Genomic DNA, 18,837 nt, shown 5'->3' on the forward strand with positions numbered 1-18,837 from the left:
ACGGTGGACCGGCCCATGGCTGAAAAAGGTAGCTGACCCCTGGCTTATACTGACATTTGTTAGGCGAACTCCACCCTGTTTAAACAACTACCATTATATTGATTACTTATTTGTATTTTTGTTCAGCTAGCTGATAATTTGCCATGGCCCTTTCTTGTGATAAATCTTCTACTGCCTCCCAAAAACAGCTCAAGTCCTTGAAACATTTTGGCTTCAACAAACGTGGTATTACTTTCTCTGTTAACATGCAGAGTAATGGGAAGAGTACAACTGGGGATTTATTTTTAAGATGGTTTCAATATTCCTCATCAGTGACAGCGTAAAAAAACATTTTTATATTTGCTGTTTCAAAGCAGCATAGCTGTAACTAGTACACTAAGGCTTCATTTTTACCAATTAAGAGGTTTTTGTTGTTATTGGTCATGAATGATTGAGATGATCACAGTATTCACATTTTGGGAAATAATCTTTAATTTAGATGACAGTTCAATTTACTTTCCCTGAGTTTCAAAGTAAATTTTCAGCAGCTGCTGTTGTGCTTCTTGATTTGTAAAATTAAAGTATTGCCATAGAGCAAAGAAATTTGTACTTGACAAGTTAGTTTTTTCTGCAGAAGCCACGAACCAGAATTTGGCATATTTTTGCCCTGACATCACATTTTCAGTTGCTCTCCAAAATCTTGTACCACCAATCTGACTACACCCAGTATGAATTCAACCCATTCTTTCAGTAACAGATTTTCATTTTCCCCATCATAAACATTTTGTAGAGCCAATTTAGGAATAAATATTTTATTTGTTCACCTAATTTTTGCAAATTTATCACACTTTTCCTCCAAGGAACGCAAGGTGGTGTGCATAGTTTTTCTCCTCACAACCACCCTGTGAGGTCATTTAGACTGAAAAGTAGTGACTCGACTAAGGTCACCCAGTGAGCTTCCTAACACAGTGTAATATTTCATGTGTTGTTGCTCATCTGAGGTTGTATTTATCTAATTTTAAGGCCTGCTAAGGAACAAATGATTGCTATTATGTCCTGATATATAAAACCACAGAATTCATTTTTTTGTGTCATTTCCCCCAAACACTGAGGATAGTTTTTAAGAGTTGATTACTTGCTCAATTTATTTGTTTAAGGGCTTAAGGTAGAAAAGCCACAACTTCTATAAGGTGATGTTTTCCATTTGCTGCTTCAATTTGTGTCCAAGGCTTATCATTTATAAAGGGGGGCGGGGAATCAGATGACTTACCTTTGCTTTGCCTATTTTTTGTAGAATCCCTTTGCTTATTAACGTCTGTGTTGTTAATCTCACCAAACTAAGTAGTAGTGGTAGCACCACTTATGCAAGTGTTGATGCAGCTAAATCTAGATGAGGCCTAGATGGCCAATCACCCTCAAGCGCCTTTTATGTTTAAAAACTCATCACCTTGTGAACTTCCTTGTTCATCAGACTCGAAAACAAATTGTGTTCCGTTCCTTTTGATTCAGGAAGAAGTCTATTATTAGAGTTTCCTCTCCCTTGCTGGGCTTGATAATTAGTACAACCACTTGCATTTGGAAACATGTTCCAGTCTCACTGCAGTGTTCTTATATCTACATGTGCCTGCTCTAAGAAGAGTGACCTATAGCTAGATGACTCACCGTGTTGTTCAGGCAAAACTACTGGTGAGAGCAAACTGCATTCACTGCAACACCTGGGCCAGAGGAAGTGTGTGCAAGGAGCTAATGTAGAATGTTGCTAATATTAACCACTTTAGAGGTAGTAGACTTGAGGTGGTAGCATTCTGGAGCGTATCCCTTGATTGCAGTTGCCAGGGGATGGAGGAACAGGGGCCACATCACTAAATGCTCTCCCATCTACAAAAATGTCCAACATGTAGCAAAACTATTATAGTAAATCACAAAGGCTGCATTAAACCTTTCTATGACCTGCAAGCTTTTGACATGCAATGCTTGTTTTCTCAAAAAGAGAGCATTAAAAATATGATGCCTACCTCAAAGCTTCCACTTAAGGGGCTGGGTAAGTAAATCCCACTCTGGGTTAACAAAGGAATATACAGCACAGTTCTCTCAAATTCATGAATACAGTGGATGATGGAATTTTCTTACTGATCCATGCAGGTTTACTTGCATACTATGTATCATTTTATCCTTCCAGAAAATAGAGCATGCTGCTAAAATATAAAACACAATCCCTCCTGCAACCCAACAAGGCCAGCAATTAATCATCTTTATTGCTGCATTTTCCCCTAACTACCAGAACCTTCTTACCATTGCATTTTATCACCTGGCTATTTCTTATTAAGAGGCATTATTATTTTAGTTCCCACCTTTTGGGTTGTATCTGGCTCGAATTCAACACAGGACTTGAGATCAACATAGACCACCATGAGGAATCTTTCGTTTCTGTGCTATTACAAGTTCACACTTAACACCACAAAATCCTCAATCTCGCTTTCATTTGTGGCATGCTACAATATCCATATTTACCATACCTTTCATTTAGAGAATTTGGTAAAATTTAAATGACACGTGCTGCATAGTAAGAATCAGAGAGAGCAAAAGGTTAAAGACTTTAAAAAAGTTTATTTGTACAATACATGTTAGCAGAAAGCACAAGTCAAATAAGGATGGTAAAAGATATGTTTCTAGAAGCTCTCAAAGTAACATACACTTATTGTAAAGTTCACGTATATATTTTAATGTCTTTTCTGCACAAGAAACATCCACTTAGCTGATGGGGAAAGCAGCAGGGTTTTAAACAAGGAGCCGTGTGCCCCCACAAGGCACCAGCATGCCACAATTGGTCAAATGTTCCTCGCTTGCTCCCCGTCTCATTTGCCCCTCTCTTCCTCCCTCAAGCCAGAGAGGGGCAGGTAGAGGAATTCAAGGCACTCATCCCAGTGCTGCCTGCGCAGGGAACATCCTGTACAACAATGCAATACTGCAGGACTGTTGCTGGGCAGTGAATGCACATCCTTGGTCAGAGATGTGGAATGAACTAATCGGACAGCAATTCGTGCGTTCCAGTTGGAGATGCAGCTGTTGTACCTTGTTCTACCGAGATATCAGAATGTGAAAGCTACCTTAGTCTGCATGGAAAGAAGCCAGAATGCACCCTTTCGTTGGTTTTTAGCCATTATGTTTTAGTGTTAGTTCACCAGTAGTTTTCTGGAGATGAATAGCTTGACCTATCCCATAAGAACAGCCTCTGTTCAAATGGGTTTTTACCCAAAATTCACAGTATATCAACTTCCCCTAAACAGAATTGTGGTTTTCCCATTGATGCTAGAAATGCAGAATGCATTAAGATAATTTGATAAAAATATCTTACTTAAAGTAGGTACCCACAGTTAACACTGTTTACTCTTGAAGTATGGGATGGTTCACATTAAAACTCAAGGTTTCCCTCATAATACCTTCTAGATTAAAAGCTTGATATTGCACTGTTGTATTATACTTCAGCTGTCAATTCTCGTTCCAAGGACTTATGAAACTGTAAAAAAAAAGTAAACTTAGCCATTTTGTGCAGTCTTCAGCATTGCATCCGAGTAGTTGGAATTTGCAAAACCTTCATTACAACTACAGTAGCCTAAGCACAGTGGAATTTCTGCCCAGCTGCCTTCCTTATACAGTACAGAAACAGATTGTCCAGTCTTCAACCTTCACACTTTCAGCTTCCTCTTTTGGTCGAAGTAGGCATCAAATCTTGAGAGTGCATAGTCCTAAGTGACGTAAAATATTATCATTGAGTCATTTTGTATTCTGTCCTAATGCCAGAGCAATTAAAGAATGCCAAACTATCACATTTCGCATGAAATGCCAGAAACCTGCCTTGAATGCAGCTGTCACATATGTTAAATCTTTACTGATACAATATGGACGCAAAGGATAACTACATTTACATTTCCACTCAAAGTCTTGTCACTGAATATTACAGGCATATTTTTGAAAATAAGTCAAAGAGCAATAATAAGATGGGAGAAATCAAACTGATGAGATAACTGAAGCAAGGCATCTGTAATGTCGATGGACAGCTCTTTGGGGTGTTAAGAGCAGCATCCATAAAGGCAGGGATGGTGAGCCTCTGGGTCCAGTGAATATTTTTATCTGGACAGTTAGGCCTTCCCTCCCCAGGCCTCCCCACCCCTCCAGACTGTGTCTGGAGAGACACCTGTCTCCCTGGCCAGCTCAGAAATGCAGCAAATTCAGGAGACTTTAACATTTTTCTCTCTCCACTCTGGTGTTAAAACTAGAGCAGGCATCCCAAATCTGCAATTTACAGTGGGGAAAACCTACCACTAGAACAAATGGGAGCTCTCTCCCCCAATGCAAATTACAGGGGGGAAGTATTATCTATCCACCCATCCCAAATCCATTCATGTTTATGTGCATGCACACCTGTGCCCTCCCCACTATTGCCTCTGGCAAATTATGCCTGAGGGAATGTGGCTCTTTTGTGGAGGAAGTTCTTGCCCCTTCATTAAGGTCTTGTATACACTACCTACTCCAGTATTGCACCAACAAAGATCAGTCCTGGCTCGCTGGCAGTTAGAATGAATGATGTGCAAACATAGGCTTGGTAGGGTATAATTATCAGGTAGAGTAATCTATTTTTCATGGACATAGTAATCACACTGCTGAGCATTAAGCATTTAAAGTTTGAAGACTTACCATGTATCCAAACTCAATAGATGATATCTTTGCCTGTATAATGGACCACAGACCCCAGAAGAAATGAGATGCAAGGGCAAACCTGTCAAGAACACAATGTATTATTTTTTTAGACATTCCAGTATATAATGTAAAATTCACCCTTGCCTCTTTTAACCAAAGTGAAGTAGTCTAGGATTTGTTACATCAACAGCATGCTCATTTCAACCATACAGAATACATAAGAAATGCAACTTCTCAAGGAGGACAACTCCGGATGTGTTCTCACTATGCCTCCGGAGTGGTTTGTTTATTGTAGAAAACTTATGCTCTACCCTTCCAGTACATATGTACTACTCAAGGCAGCTTCTAACACCTAAAACCACAGTCATAAAAATTAAGTAAAAGCATGAAAAACAGAAATCAGGTTCATAGAATCGTAGAATGGTAAGAGTTGGAAGGGATCCTAAGGGTCACCTATACCAACCCCCTGCAATGCAGGAATCTGCCATGCAGGTTCAGCAGATAAACGTTCTAAAAGTGAGGGTCCGTCCCCTAAAACTCTCATGCCCAGCAAGACAAATGCTTACCAGGGCAGGGAACCTTTAACCAGTCATTGAAAAAGCAGGATGTCCAAATAGATCTCATGGGGAAAGGTACTCTAAAATCTGGGTGCAGTCACTGAGAAAGCCCTCATGCCAACCAATGTTACCTCAGCCTCTCCACAGAAGGGCCTCTTAGGGCACAGGAAGGCTGGAATGAGAGAAAATGCCCCCTAAGGTATCCTAGAACCATCATTTAGGGCTTTCAAGATCAACAACAATACTTTGAATTGCTGTTTAGAACTAAAAATGTCCCTGAGTGAATGCTTTTTGTGATTTTAACCATTGCACCCTGAACCCTCTGCTTCAGTTCTAGGAAATGGGAGCAGCTGTTCTCAAAGCAGGCAGCAAATGAGCTCCACCAGTCAGGACAAATGATTATGGATAATATTCCATACGGGTCCCCACTTGTCCTACTTTAAGGATATATAGCTTCTAGATGTTCGTTGCTTAAAATTAACCACTTCAGAGCACAGTCTAGATTAAACACTGCTAAGATTTCTTAAGGCAGCATGAACAATTTACATTTTCACTGAAAGCAAGATTCAGCAACAGGATCACATACTGTAAATCCAGAATGAAGACAGAAGTTACCTGTTTACTTCAACCAACATTTCTTCTTCTATTTTGGACTTATCTTCGTTGCTCAGATTTTCAAACCCACTTTGAGATGCAACTAGGTAACTGGAGATGAAGTGGAGCTGAAAAGCACAGAAAGCAGTCAGAACAGTGGCTCAGTCATTTGGGCAAATAGGTATTTTCAGCTATTAAATCAGTGGCACGGTTCCAAAGAAGTTTTAATACCTGCAGTCACATTTGTTTTTAGCTAAGTATTGGTCCTAGTAGAGTTTTGTATTCCAGTTTTGCTTTTAACAAATTTCCATGAGGCCAAACAAGTTGCTCAGTCTTGAAGATTGTGGGATGCTCATCCCAGAGAGGCTCACCTGGTGCCTTTGTTACATTATTTTTAGGCGCCAAGCAAAAACACACCTTTTCTCCCAGGCCTTTGGCTAAATAAACAATCTATGGCTTTTATGCTGGAGTGGTTATTGTTTTCGTTTCTTACTAAGCTATGTATTTTTGTGTTATACTGTAAACCAACCTGTGATCCTTGAAGGGTGGTGTGGAAATTTAATTACCATATTTTTTTGTGTATAACCTGACCCCATGTGTAAGACAACCCCTATTTTTGGGATCCCAAAAGTAAGAAATTCATCACTTAATTTTTTTCCATAAAAAAGGTCATCATATATGGAAAAATATGGTAATAATAATAATCTAAATGTGATTTAGTGTTACAGTGGCAAAACAATTACTAACTGGCCATGTATAAAATGGGACATGAGTACTGAAGTTAACAAAAGATATCCTGTATGTAATAAACATTGCCTCCAACTCTAGATGCTCTTTAAGCAAACACTGAAATTCAGAAACTTTATTACAGAGGACTTGGGATTTTGGGACTACTGTGGGGCAACATGAACGGCTGCTACTGAGGTCATGTTATAAAATTTTACAATGTCAAAAAATTGAGTATGACAAGTTGTAAAGTTAAAGCGGAAGATACAGCAAATTATGTTTGCCTATCAGTGAAATGGACTTTGGCTACATAATAAGACTTCGCCCTTGCATGCCCCTCAAAACCTGCTTGGGGTTGGGTGGCGCTATAGAGCAGACTTTGAGGGACCTGCAAGCAGCAGGAGTGGAAGGGGAAATCCAGATGTACGATTAGAAATCTGCTTGTGCAACATTGGCTTCACTGGCTACAATCACCCACAGACTAAGCTCTGAAATGAAATCCCTTTCACATCCAGATAGTTAGAAATGGAATTGGAAGCCAGAAGACCTCAAAATTCAAGGTAATTGTTTTACTGCTCACCTGTTGCTTCCTTGAGGGATACTTCAGGAAGTTCGCTTTAAAGAATGGGTATTTTTCATACACATAGTCATACATCCATTCACAGAAATGATTTCCAATGTCAAACCCTCTAGAGTGAAGAATATTCAAAATATAAGGAATTTTTTAAGCTTTGCAAAAAAACCAAAAACACATTCTATTGCTTGTTCCCAGATTAACATTTCATGGCTACTTATTACTGATCCACAGACACGGAAATCCATGTCACATATACTAATAACAAGTTTCAATCCAATATCTGAGATCAGGTTGCTCCTAGAAGCTATTTTTTTGCAAATACGATTACACAGTAAATGTGGGTAGATGTTAAAGAATCCCACCTTCCAACCACAAGCAAAAGTGAAAACTTTGGAATGAGGCTTAGGCATGTCTCTGCTGTGCAGGAGGTAAAGACCAGACATTCACTAAGAATTCACTGCATAGGTCATTTACAGTACAATGGTATAGGGGGTTTTTTAGGAGCAGCATTCAAGTGGCATCATTATTACCACCAATTTGATTGTTCCCAATGTGTTTGGGGAAGGGAGATCACAGTAGAATGGCAGAAAAATTATCGCTACCATCTCATACACACCTAATTTTGAGAAGCTTACAGATGCCATTTAGCATCAAATATCACATTAGTCTAGGCCAGTATTGTTCAACTCTTACTCCAGGGACGTTCACCTGGCACCATCATTATATATATTTAGGCTCCAGGCAAAAACTTTCCTCTATAACGAGGTCTTTGGTCATTAACTATCTGTGACCTTTTAGAAGTGAGGGGGATGTTTTTAATGTATTACTTTTTCCTCTTGGTTTAATGTATCTCTGTTGAGGCTTTAAGTGGCTTTGGGTTACTTTATGCAAGATAAAGCAACAAGCAAATTTAACCAACAAACAACTGCTGTAACTGAAAATACAAACAAGTGAACTGGGGATGTTATACATGTAAAGAATGAGCTTTACCATAAACATTATCAATGGATGTTATTTCCATTTGTAACAACACCAGTAAGTTAGCCAGGTACCGGTGAGACAGCATGTTAGAAGAAAACAAAATGCTGCAGCTACATTTTACTAACTGAAAGCGAGTACGTACAGGCAATTTTTAATGCTACTGACTAGCATAAACACAATCAAAATATATCTAGCAAAAACTTTCAAAATCCTTCCAGTATTTAGCAAAGTAGTCTGATTTTCAAGCATTAGATACAAACACAAAGTTATTTTATTAAACTTGGGAAACACTGGAAATCTCAATAAATCAATAAACGGCTAAGTACAGAAATATAGTTGAGGAAAACTAAGATGGAAATTTCGTTTTTGGAAAAATACAAAGGTCCAATGTTTACCTATAATTGTAGCTGCTGTACTCAAAGTCAATAAGCATCAATTTTTGCTTCTCAGAATCCTCTCTACCTTCAAGAAGCAAAATATTTCCTGGGAGAAGAGAGATATAAAGTAATAAGCACTGGGAAAGACTGAAATAACCTGTCCCTACTTCTATTCAACTTAGGTTCCATTTCTTGTGATGGGATATTGGCAACTTGCTGTACAACAGCACTGTCCGTGCCGTATTATTTTATCACAGTATACAATATAAGCAGGGGCTATTGTACAAAGTTGATTTGCTTTAATACAGCCCAGATTTTTCTTCACTGTAACCTGCAACAAATGAAGATACAACATGGTTTGCATCACTACTTAGCCTGTCTCACTCCAGCCTTAAGACCTTTCCCCAGTAAAAACCAGTTCTAGATTCTAAACAGAATATTCCTTCAATTATGATATGGTATTGATCTCAAACTAATGACTTTAATTTGTAACAGACCAACTTTCAAGCAAAGTTATTACATTTTTAAAATAATGCAACATACCTTCTTGGCAGTCATTATGGCAAAACACAACTGGAGATGAAGTAGCTTCAAGCAAGGACCTGGAAGAGAGAAAAAGAGCTAAACTGAATAGTAGTTCTAATGTCAACTGTTCTCTCACTTAAGCAGTAAAAGACAAGCAAGAAAAGTGTGTTGAAAGTGTACGGCAAATAAGAATATTTTTCAGCTCTCTGCTGCCTACCGCCACTGAAGAACCTCAGGAGCAGACATTACAACTCTTCTCAATCAAAACTCCTCAAGCTGTGTGTCCACTAAAGCTGCTTTTTCCTGTACCTACTCCTACTCCAAGGAAAAGGCAAAGCACTGCAAATAAGTGCATTTAGGCACTTGCTGGCTTTCCATTCCCCCACTCTAGGAACAGCAATGGTCTGTCAGGAGGGATTAAGAGATTCCAATGTTATCAAATTATTTTTCTCTCTTTAGAATGCTTATTGTGGGTGGTGGGGCAGAGGAACCACGTAGTGCCTCCAGAATTATTATTTTTAACAAGTCTACATTCCGCCATGGAGACCTACTAGAGATTCCTTTACTGCCTGTGTGTGGACAGCGAAGCTGACATTATAATTCATGGTAAGAGTGTCTCTTGTTAAAATATTTCCAAGGAAGAAGCAGCTTTCATTTCTAAAGCATCTAATCATTTATTTCACTCACTGGAGAACTAGGTTAAAGACTTCTGCTATACCACAGTATGGAACCCAAATTACCTTGACTATCACTATGGATCCAAGTCGCAATGGACAACACTCTGCAGAAGTGACTTAACTTGCTGTAACAATTTTGCACAGACCCAATGAACGCTAGACCATTTGACTATATTGGAATTTCATTGTGTGGTGCACTAAAAAGGAAACTTCCAAGCTAAGCAATCAAAACACTGTTGTCTGAATCGGCTACAATGTAATTATATACTTAGATGTTTAGGAATATCCACTGACAATAATAAAATACAAGACAATAATAAAATGCAAGTCCACTGACAATAATAAAATGCAAGTTTCTTTAGTTAACGTTATGTTTGACTGAAAATGTCTGCAGTCACTTGAGAGTTGTAAAGCAAATGAAAATTGTCAAGAGTTAGAACGCTACCGTAGATTTTTCATTTCTTGAGGCAGGTTGTAACTGAGGATCTTGTTCAGTTTTCTAACACGTGACTCTCTGGTAAACTTGATTCTCATCACTTGGTTTAAGTACCTGCACAAAGATTTTGTTGAACAGTTAGTATTTCTACAGTTCCCCCTGCCTCTCCCCATAACCATCACAAAGTAATTGTGTAATAAAAATAAAACAGAAACTTTATAAAGGACTTTCTGGCAACCGCAAATTAGCCCAAGGAAAGATACCTTCCACACCATAAAAAAGGAGGCAAGCTTCCAATAAACCCCTCCTTTGAGCTGAAATAAGTGGCATTAAACTTCATTATACACCTTTAGGCACCAGGCAAAAACGTTCCTTTTTAACCAGGCCTTTGGCTGATCAACATCTAATGCACTTTTTAACATGTGTGGGGTTATATATATACATATACAGTGTTTTTATGTTGTGATTTTATGTTGTAGCCACCCTAAGATCTGCGGGTATACAGCGGTATACAAATTTAATAATGTAAGATAACAATTTTTATTTTTATTTTATTATTAAATAAATAATCTCTTAGTTATCTAACATTATAGACAATAAAATTACAATTGCTTACTTCTCCATGGTTCCAAAGAGCCACTTTGGTTCTTTATTAAATGGCATTTTCATACCATGAAACCTAGCCATTTTCTCAGCTATTTCTGCTGATATATCAGGCAAGCCCAGTTCATCCGTATCCAACTTCCTGCTCTGAAACATATAGCATGGATATTAATTAGGAGGAATACAAGCATTGGAAATTTCAATATCAACTTTATTGTTGAAACAACCAACCTATAATGATAAAAACAAATATAAGGAACCTAGGAAGTGAGTGGGGTGCACTTTGGTTTCCCACTGCTATACAGTGGTGCCTCGCAAGACGAAATTAATCCGTTCCGCGAGTCTCTTCGTCTTGCGAAGCACGGCTGTTAGCGGCTTAGTGGCTTTAAGAAAAAGGAAACAAACTCGCAAGAACTCACAATACGTTTTGTCTTGCGAAGCAAGCCCATAGGGAAATTCGTCTTGCGGAACGACTCAAAAAACGGAAAACTCTTTCGTCTTGCGAGGCATTCGTCTTGCAAGGTACCACTGTAGTTTACCACAGGTTCCTCTACTACTGAGTAGGGTACAGTACACTCTGCTCCACCCTAATTAAGAGCTATAAGGAGTTAAATCCAAAAACTGAGACAGCAGCTTCCATTCTCCTTATGCCAAATCAAACTACAGAAAGCTACACACTAGCAGATATCCCACATTTATCTTTGCTAGCACCACAAGGAAGGACACCGTCCTATTCAGTTACAACTTCCACATACTAATAGTTGGCACTCACAGGAATGAATTCCTCCAGCCGGCCTTGTGGAAAGATTCCATAGAGCTTTGGTCCAAGAGCTCTCTCTGCAAGAATGGCAAACATAACACTCTCCAGAACCACAGCTTCTGCACCCTAAAGAAAACAAAGTAACTGAAACAGGTACTTATATAATATATATAATATGAAGGGAGATACAGTTGAGGAGATTAACAAAAAGAGATTTACAACTATCAGTTAAGATTCAGATATAGAATCGGATACAGAATATTGCAGCATTCAAACTACAGTATTGCAAAACGTGCAATAAAAACTGTAAGACTTAGATTATGCTATCACAGTATTAGAATTTATTACTGGCTACCTGTTGACCAACTGGGTGGGTTGTAATACTAGCTTCCAGTCTAAGAATGAGAACAAGTGGCTTAAAAAATAATAAATGAGTACCATTTGAGTTTACAAACAAAAGTTCCCTGTTATGAGAGTTAATACGCCTCTTTAAGTTCATCTAAGCATTCACCAATCTAGTGTCTTCCAGATGTTTGGACTACTACTTTCACCAGCCATAAGACCGTAGCACAAATCCAGCTGGAAAAGGAACAAACCAGGAGCACACTTTTAAGATACCCCATTATTCATTTGCAGCTGCATCTTTTACTGCCCTACACCTGATGTTGCATATGATGCCAGGTGGGCAAGAATGGGGAGGAAACAACCTTGCAAGCTAAATAAGGACCTTTGGCAAGGTAATCTGGCCCATAGGCCACTCACAACTGCTCAAGAGGAGGTCTCCTCCCCCCCCAATTTTTAATAGGACCTGAATAGCACCAGCTGATTAAGAATCTTATTCTGTTCAGTCAGGCCATGTACACTGAATACTTTCCTGATTAACCAAAACTATCCAAATCTGTATCTGTATTAATTTCTTAAACTGTAATTTATCACTAACAGAAAACAGCTGTTTTCATCCTTCACAATATATACTCAATGAAGACTTGGAATTCTAAATATTTAACTGTTTGTGTTGCATACTGAATTTTTGCACTAAAATATAAAAATAAAATACAACAATTTAAGCTATGAGGTTGGCTAAAAATTAACCTTGATTTTGCTATTACCTTTGCAGTTCTAAAACTAGTGATTACATTACATTTGGCATACCATATTAATTCCAATCCAATGTATGGTAGCCAGTTTTATACAAAGTAGACCTACAGCACACATTCCACTACACTAAATACCAATATATACTGTTCTACTGACCGTCTTTTAAGCAGAATTCTGATATGATTCATTGAGTGATTCTAGAAATGATATTTGTAGTCTGCATAAGTTTGCTAGTTCAAAGAGGCATACTAGAAAGTACTGCCATATACTTTGGATCCAAGATCTAATTGTTTAGTTCAGATGTACTTCAGTAAAAATACACTAGTTTCAATTCGGTTTTGTCTTTATCTTATGAATGATTCATTGCACCTTTGGAAATAAAGGCTTTTATAATTACCAATGATTTACTCAATGAACTCTTGAAAGCAATTTGAGAATAAGCTTTAGGCAATGAATGGTGTTAATTTTTAACTTCAAAGTTATTGGACTAATTCAAATGGAGACTTTCAAGGTTAATCCTTCAGTGTTTTAGTTAGGCATTTACGAAAATGTAGACTCAGGATTCAGAGATAGGATCCATGTTTAAGTAGTTATTTTAAGATGCATTCTTATTCCTCAAAGGGCTCCCCCCTATGAGTAATTTGCTTATGGGGACGTTTTGGTAGGCTGCAGTACTTTCTCTGCAGCAGGTCTCTGCTGGATCAGGCAGCAAGTTGCAACCTTTTTTCTTAAACGGATTTGCTTATGAAAAACTGCTGTACCTTGCAGTGTGAATTATGGTACTACATAATTATATACAAACACAGCTGCAGGGTTACACAATGTGACAGGACAGAAGAATAGCCTAGAAATAGCCTAGGTCATCTCAGAAGTTTTGTATGCTTTACTGTTAACAACCCTTAAAGCGAATAAATTGTATGAACCAATAGGATGAAGTGTTACCCCTCAAATCTGTTTACAAACTGTAATATCAGTCATGCGTGTCATGTATTTCCTACTGAAACCTATTTTATGCAGGGGAACCATGCAGACCCCCTAGACTAGAATTACAGAACGTAAGAACCCAAAGACAGGTGCGGAAAGCACTGTTTTTGAAACACTGGAGCAAACAAACAGGACCTAGACATGAGCAAATTGGTTTTTGTTTTTTTAAAAAAACAGCTCTAAGAGTATAAAAAAGCAAATACATATTGCACTTTATAGCAGCAGCCTGATATGGTAACAAAAAAAAGATAAAACTTACTTGTAAATCATTTTCTTTCTGAGCCTGTCCAGATCCTCCTTTATTACAGGACCTCTATGAATGAGAAAAGTCAACATTTACAATGAGATGTTGAAAATCAACATAAGCAATAAGCTGCAGCCATCACAATTAGGAGGATTCGGAAAGTCTTACAGCTATTTACTTGATATTCATCTGACAGAGTATTAGGATGAGAAATGCAACTTCACACGAGACATCACTCTAGGTACTTAAAAAAAGGATGTGCCATTGAAACCTAATATATCAGCTTGCCTATAGAGACAAAACATATAAGACCACTAGCACGGGATGTGGTCTTCTGTATGACTACAGCAGCTGGGAGCCCAAAATTCCTAGTACCGTACACAGAAGCATCCAAATATGGAAGGACCAAGTGAAGCTTTACTATAAACTCAGTTTTGCAACAAAGATGCAAGCTAGCAAGCCAGTAGAACAGTGGAAACAAGTTAAAGGAAATATAGCAATATTCACAAACTATTTAAACATAATACTTTATCTAGTTTTACACATAAAGGAGGCACTCACTTATCCCAGTTACAACTTGTTGACAGATCTCTTTTCTACTGTAAAGTAACAACAATATTTAAGGTATTTTAGATATAATCTTACGTCATTTCTCAAAGCAATATAAGCAAGCAAAGCAATTTTCAGTTCCAGACCTAGTGAACTGAAGCGTGCTTGTTCTGACCTATCGCAAAGCATTTTCTAAGGTCCCAAGTTGTGCTTTAGCTTCTGGACTCAATGGCACATGCTTTTACTATAATTGCAGAAATAAAATCTTTGTAGTTCATTAAGAACTTCAAAGCTATAAGGCCTATTCTACTTTGCAGTTCCTTTAAGCAGTAGTTTACTATGGCTACTAATGATGCAAATCTGCAACGCTACTTTAGAGGCCCCTAAAGGAAGCCTTCAATTAAAATTATTAAAATTAAATGAGGACAATGGAACTGAGGATACTTTTTCTGCTCTAATATTCCTTAACCAAGAACCAAATGGACAAATAACCAATACCAATTGTTTAAAGGCTTAAGAATTTCTCACAGCTGCCTTGCTCCAACTTGAAATAAATGGCTTCCCATAAATAATAATTCTTTCCATTAATTACTGGCTACCTGTTTAAGAAGAATAAGTATATGCTACAGTAAAACTACATCCCTTTCAATGAACACACATATCTTGAATATTCACAAGGGCAAGTTTACAACTGCATATTAAAATAGCAATGTTATACAAATAATGTGTCAGTGCCCCCATTTTCTCCTTGGCTACTTCTTGAATAGCAGTCAAAGCTGCATATCACCCAGAAGTAGTTATCGCTTGATGCTCCCCTGTGATGGTATAATCTATCAGAAGCAAATTGGATTAGAGAGGTTTTTCCCAGGATCATAGAAAGTACCCACCTAACGTACTTGGATTACACACTGAAAAGACTGGTCAGTATTTTTTCATTGGTACTCTTCAAACACTTCGCTAAAAAACTCAGTTGTTCAAACTGGTTTGTTAGCTTGAAGTGAAAGAAAATGTTATGGATATGATATCCAAATAAAAGAATTCTATACTACACTTGACTGTATCAACCAAAAAAAGAGTGGGCCTGGAAAGCATTAAAGCTAAAAGTATATTCAGGTATTTGCTTCATGAACTTTGAAGCAAAAACCACCAGACTAATTTGCCCACATTCCAGATACCTGCTTAGATAGTGACCCAGTACATTCTTAAAACAGGACTCTTATTGTGTGGACAATGGCCAATTTCCAAGGAGATAACAGGAAACCTATTGTACAGCTTCTACCAAAAACTAAGCTAACGGGATTGTGTTGCAGGAAAAAGCTGTTGTAGCTGTTTGATATCCTGCAGAGGCTTGAGATGAGCAGGCATCTAATACATCATCTTTGTGTAATCATGCTGTCAGACTCCTTCCTGCTTGTTAGCAAGACCTGCTTAATAGAGTAAGCTAGTTGGTCTCTTAAACATGAAGAGATGCTACCACCTCTGCCTCTCAAGGCCGTAGTAGTCTGATGAAGTAGAGAATAATGTAGTCATTTTCCAATTTAATACTATAAAATGCACAAACCGCTATTGTGCAGATCTTCCATATAAAATTGAAGTGATGGGGATACCATTTTCACTGTTGTGGCCCAAACTTTCTTTGGTAGTACAATTTGATTTTTAAAAAATGAAAATAGGGTGCAAGGCTAATTTAACAGCAAAATTTAACTAGTAATACTGATTATCATACATTACTGCACTTTAGGCTGAACATTATGTTTTGTTTTTCACAGTTTCTATTTATATATAACAGATGAGAGGTGAATATGTAATTCCATGATAATATGAATCCAGTTGAGGAGACAGGACATCCAAAATATGAAGCTGGTCATATTTATACTGGGTTGTCATGTAATAACAATAAGTTCTGAAGTTTAGCCCTAGAAAAGCTACCAGTATAAACTGAAATGCAGCCTGGAAAACTAAGGTTCAGTCTTACTATGTCAATACCCAAATACAGACTTTAGTAATAAAATGACAGAGTGGTAATTCCTCTGCCATCAGAAAAGCTAGCAAGAGTTTGGCATTATTTATGATCCTGGCCAGTTCTGCAGGCCATGCACCTAACCTTTACAAGATGAAATTACTTATCTCTGGTAGTTTTGTACCCAGTTGTATTCCAGGCTTAAAATATAAGTACAAAAGTTGCAATGTTGAGACTACAGAGGGAGGTTTCTCAAGACTGAGAAACATCAAAACAGGTGGTGTCAACCATTTTTAATAAAATATGCTACAGCAGAAAGAATAAGAGATGTTATTACAACATTCCTACTAACACCAAGAACATCCCTAATCCTTTTTACTTCTGATCAAGTTACCATTCTTTAAAAGGAGCAAAAGGAAGGTGGGGTGTTTAATGCACTATTTTAGTAGTCAGTTCTCAACAGTTTGGACATTATAAAAATGTTAATAAGGCAAGCATTTTCATGATAACTTCACACTCTGAGTCATAAAGAAATGAAACCCGTAGAGAATGCTCCAACTTCAGAGATCTCATACTATACCGTGAATCGTGTCTGTCACCTGGAAACCAGAGTGCTCTAGGCACGATCGCATGGACAAGCCTGCAGCAGAGAACACATGCACATACAACTAAAATGGTACATCACCCCCAGAAGACCCTTAACGCCACCCAACAAAACAAGTGTCCCCTTAACAGGAGTGCAGCTATCAAATTATCTGCCACTAAGAGGCATTTGTGGTTATTCCTTGCTACAAGACATTAAGAGCAAGAATCACATCAGTAATGGAGTTTTACAATTGCAGAATTCTATATATTTGTTTAGTTACAAGCAGAAAAAGTAGGTATACAATACCACAGAATTGCAGTCAGTACTCACAACCTTCTTCTCAAAATGACTGTGAATGATGGACTATAGGAAGATTAAGTAGTCTTAAATGCTTCCTTTATTATACAATAATGTGATTTTACAGTTAGTTATAGCAAAACCAAGTTTTATACCTGGCCATCAAAAATAGGGCATGGGCCCTTATCCCCAGCTCTTTCTTTAATTGGGATATATGGGTATTAAGTACTACTTTGAAACAATGAACAATACTGCAAAGTAGTTTGTGTCAGTGTACAGAAGCAAGAACTTGTATTTGAACTCCGAATTCAAATTGCTTTGTTGGACCAACATTAGTTTCTTTGTTACAAGGAAATCATTTCTAAAAATGAATCCTTTTAAAGCTAAGCACTGGTGCCAACAACTACTCTAGTTTTCATTCATATGTGTGTGTGGATGTAACAGGATTGAACTGCTATTAAGACATCCTTTCAGATTTTTGGAGGGGAATCCTAGGTATAGCATGTGCATTTGCCTTTCAAACACACCAATGATTAATTAGAATAGCAATTCCACAAAAGCACAAATATTCAGCTTGTTTAAAAAGTAGCTCACCTATGTGATTGGAGACTATAGTAATCTCAATCAGGCTTTCAAGTTTTACACAGATCAACCCAACTAAGCTCACTTCCTGCCTTCATATCATGCATGCATAAAATGTGGCTTAAAATAACAGCTATAACTAAGGGAGGCCCCATGCCATTTTTGCATGGTAGCTTTAGCCAACCTGAAACAATTTATACTGAACAGTATGTACTGACATTTGTGTCTTCCAGAATTTATGTGACAAGCAAACTGGAGTCATTGTTAGCCTGTAAATAATAGTGTTTGTTTTTAAAGAAGGCTTTAGTTGAAATTTACTGGACTGGTTTTCTATGGTAAATTTTGAATGAATGGGGGGGGGGGCAAAACTTTGAACCTCAGATTACATGTGTATTTGATAATGTTACTATTATTTTCTGCATGCAGGCATAAACAAAGAATAATTAAGCTATAATCAAAATGTTATCTGTTTCAACTAGTGATGGGGAACATATGGCCCTCCAGATGTTGTTAGACTACAACTCTTATCACTCCGATGATTGCTAATGCTGGCTGGAATTGTTGGTAGCTATATTTCTGTCTTAAGCCATACAGATGGATATTGAGGGTAGGTAATAGTGCAAGAAAATTATACGTATGTGCATCAGTATTTAAAACCAGCATCCCCGGAACTTTTAAAAATATCAGCATCACTGAAATTATTTTTCTTCTAAATTACTCCTGTTTGGTACAAGGAAGTTCCTTAAGATCTCAGTTGAAGATCTAAAACTATAGCACAATCAGTTTGCTTATGCATTGAATACTGATCTGGAAAAGACAAATGCTTATACTGAAACCCTCAATATAATCTGAAAGTTTTACCTTGGGACTGTCTCTGCTTACTTAACCCTTAGTGAACTGCACCAACAAGAGCAGTCATTTCACTGCCACTATGGAAATAAAGGAAGTTAGAAATCTCAAAAGATCTTAAATACCAAGACAAAAAAGGTTAGGATATTAACACTCAAATAATTGGCCAAACTAGATCTTGGAGAAAAATTCTGAGCT

General features: G+C 37.7%; 1 protein-coding gene and 1 long non-coding RNA gene across 2 annotated transcripts in view; one reads left to right on the plus strand and one right to left on the minus strand.

Moving 5' to 3' along the window:
* The window catches only part of LOC309514987, a 265,808-nt gene that overhangs the window by 68,998 nt on the left and 177,973 nt on the right, over positions 1–18,837 (plus strand). The window lies entirely within an intron of this gene.
* The window catches only part of CHKA (choline kinase alpha), a 31,354-nt gene continuing 15,083 nt past the window's right edge, over positions 2,567–18,837 (minus strand). Inside the window, exons 3-12 of the mRNA XM_082192388.1 lie at positions 13,832–13,885; positions 11,503–11,616; positions 10,744–10,877; positions 10,137–10,241; positions 9,033–9,091; positions 8,508–8,595; positions 7,135–7,243; positions 5,850–5,956; positions 4,675–4,756; positions 2,567–3,725 (exon numbers count right to left, since the gene is read on the minus strand). Coding sequence (XP_082048514.1) covers positions 3,666–3,725; positions 4,675–4,756; positions 5,850–5,956; positions 7,135–7,243; positions 8,508–8,595; positions 9,033–9,091; positions 10,137–10,241; positions 10,744–10,877; positions 11,503–11,616; positions 13,832–13,885 — 912 coding nt within the window. The 3' untranslated portion in view covers positions 2,567–3,665. The remainder of the gene's footprint in view (positions 3,726–4,674; positions 4,757–5,849; positions 5,957–7,134; positions 7,244–8,507; positions 8,596–9,032; positions 9,092–10,136; positions 10,242–10,743; positions 10,878–11,502; positions 11,617–13,831; positions 13,886–18,837) is intronic.

Source organism: Podarcis vaucheri (genome assembly GCF_965113315.1).
Source record: "Podarcis vaucheri genome assembly, chromosome: 1".
NCBI classification, from domain to species: domain Eukaryota; kingdom Metazoa; phylum Chordata; class Lepidosauria; order Squamata; family Lacertidae; genus Podarcis; species Podarcis vaucheri.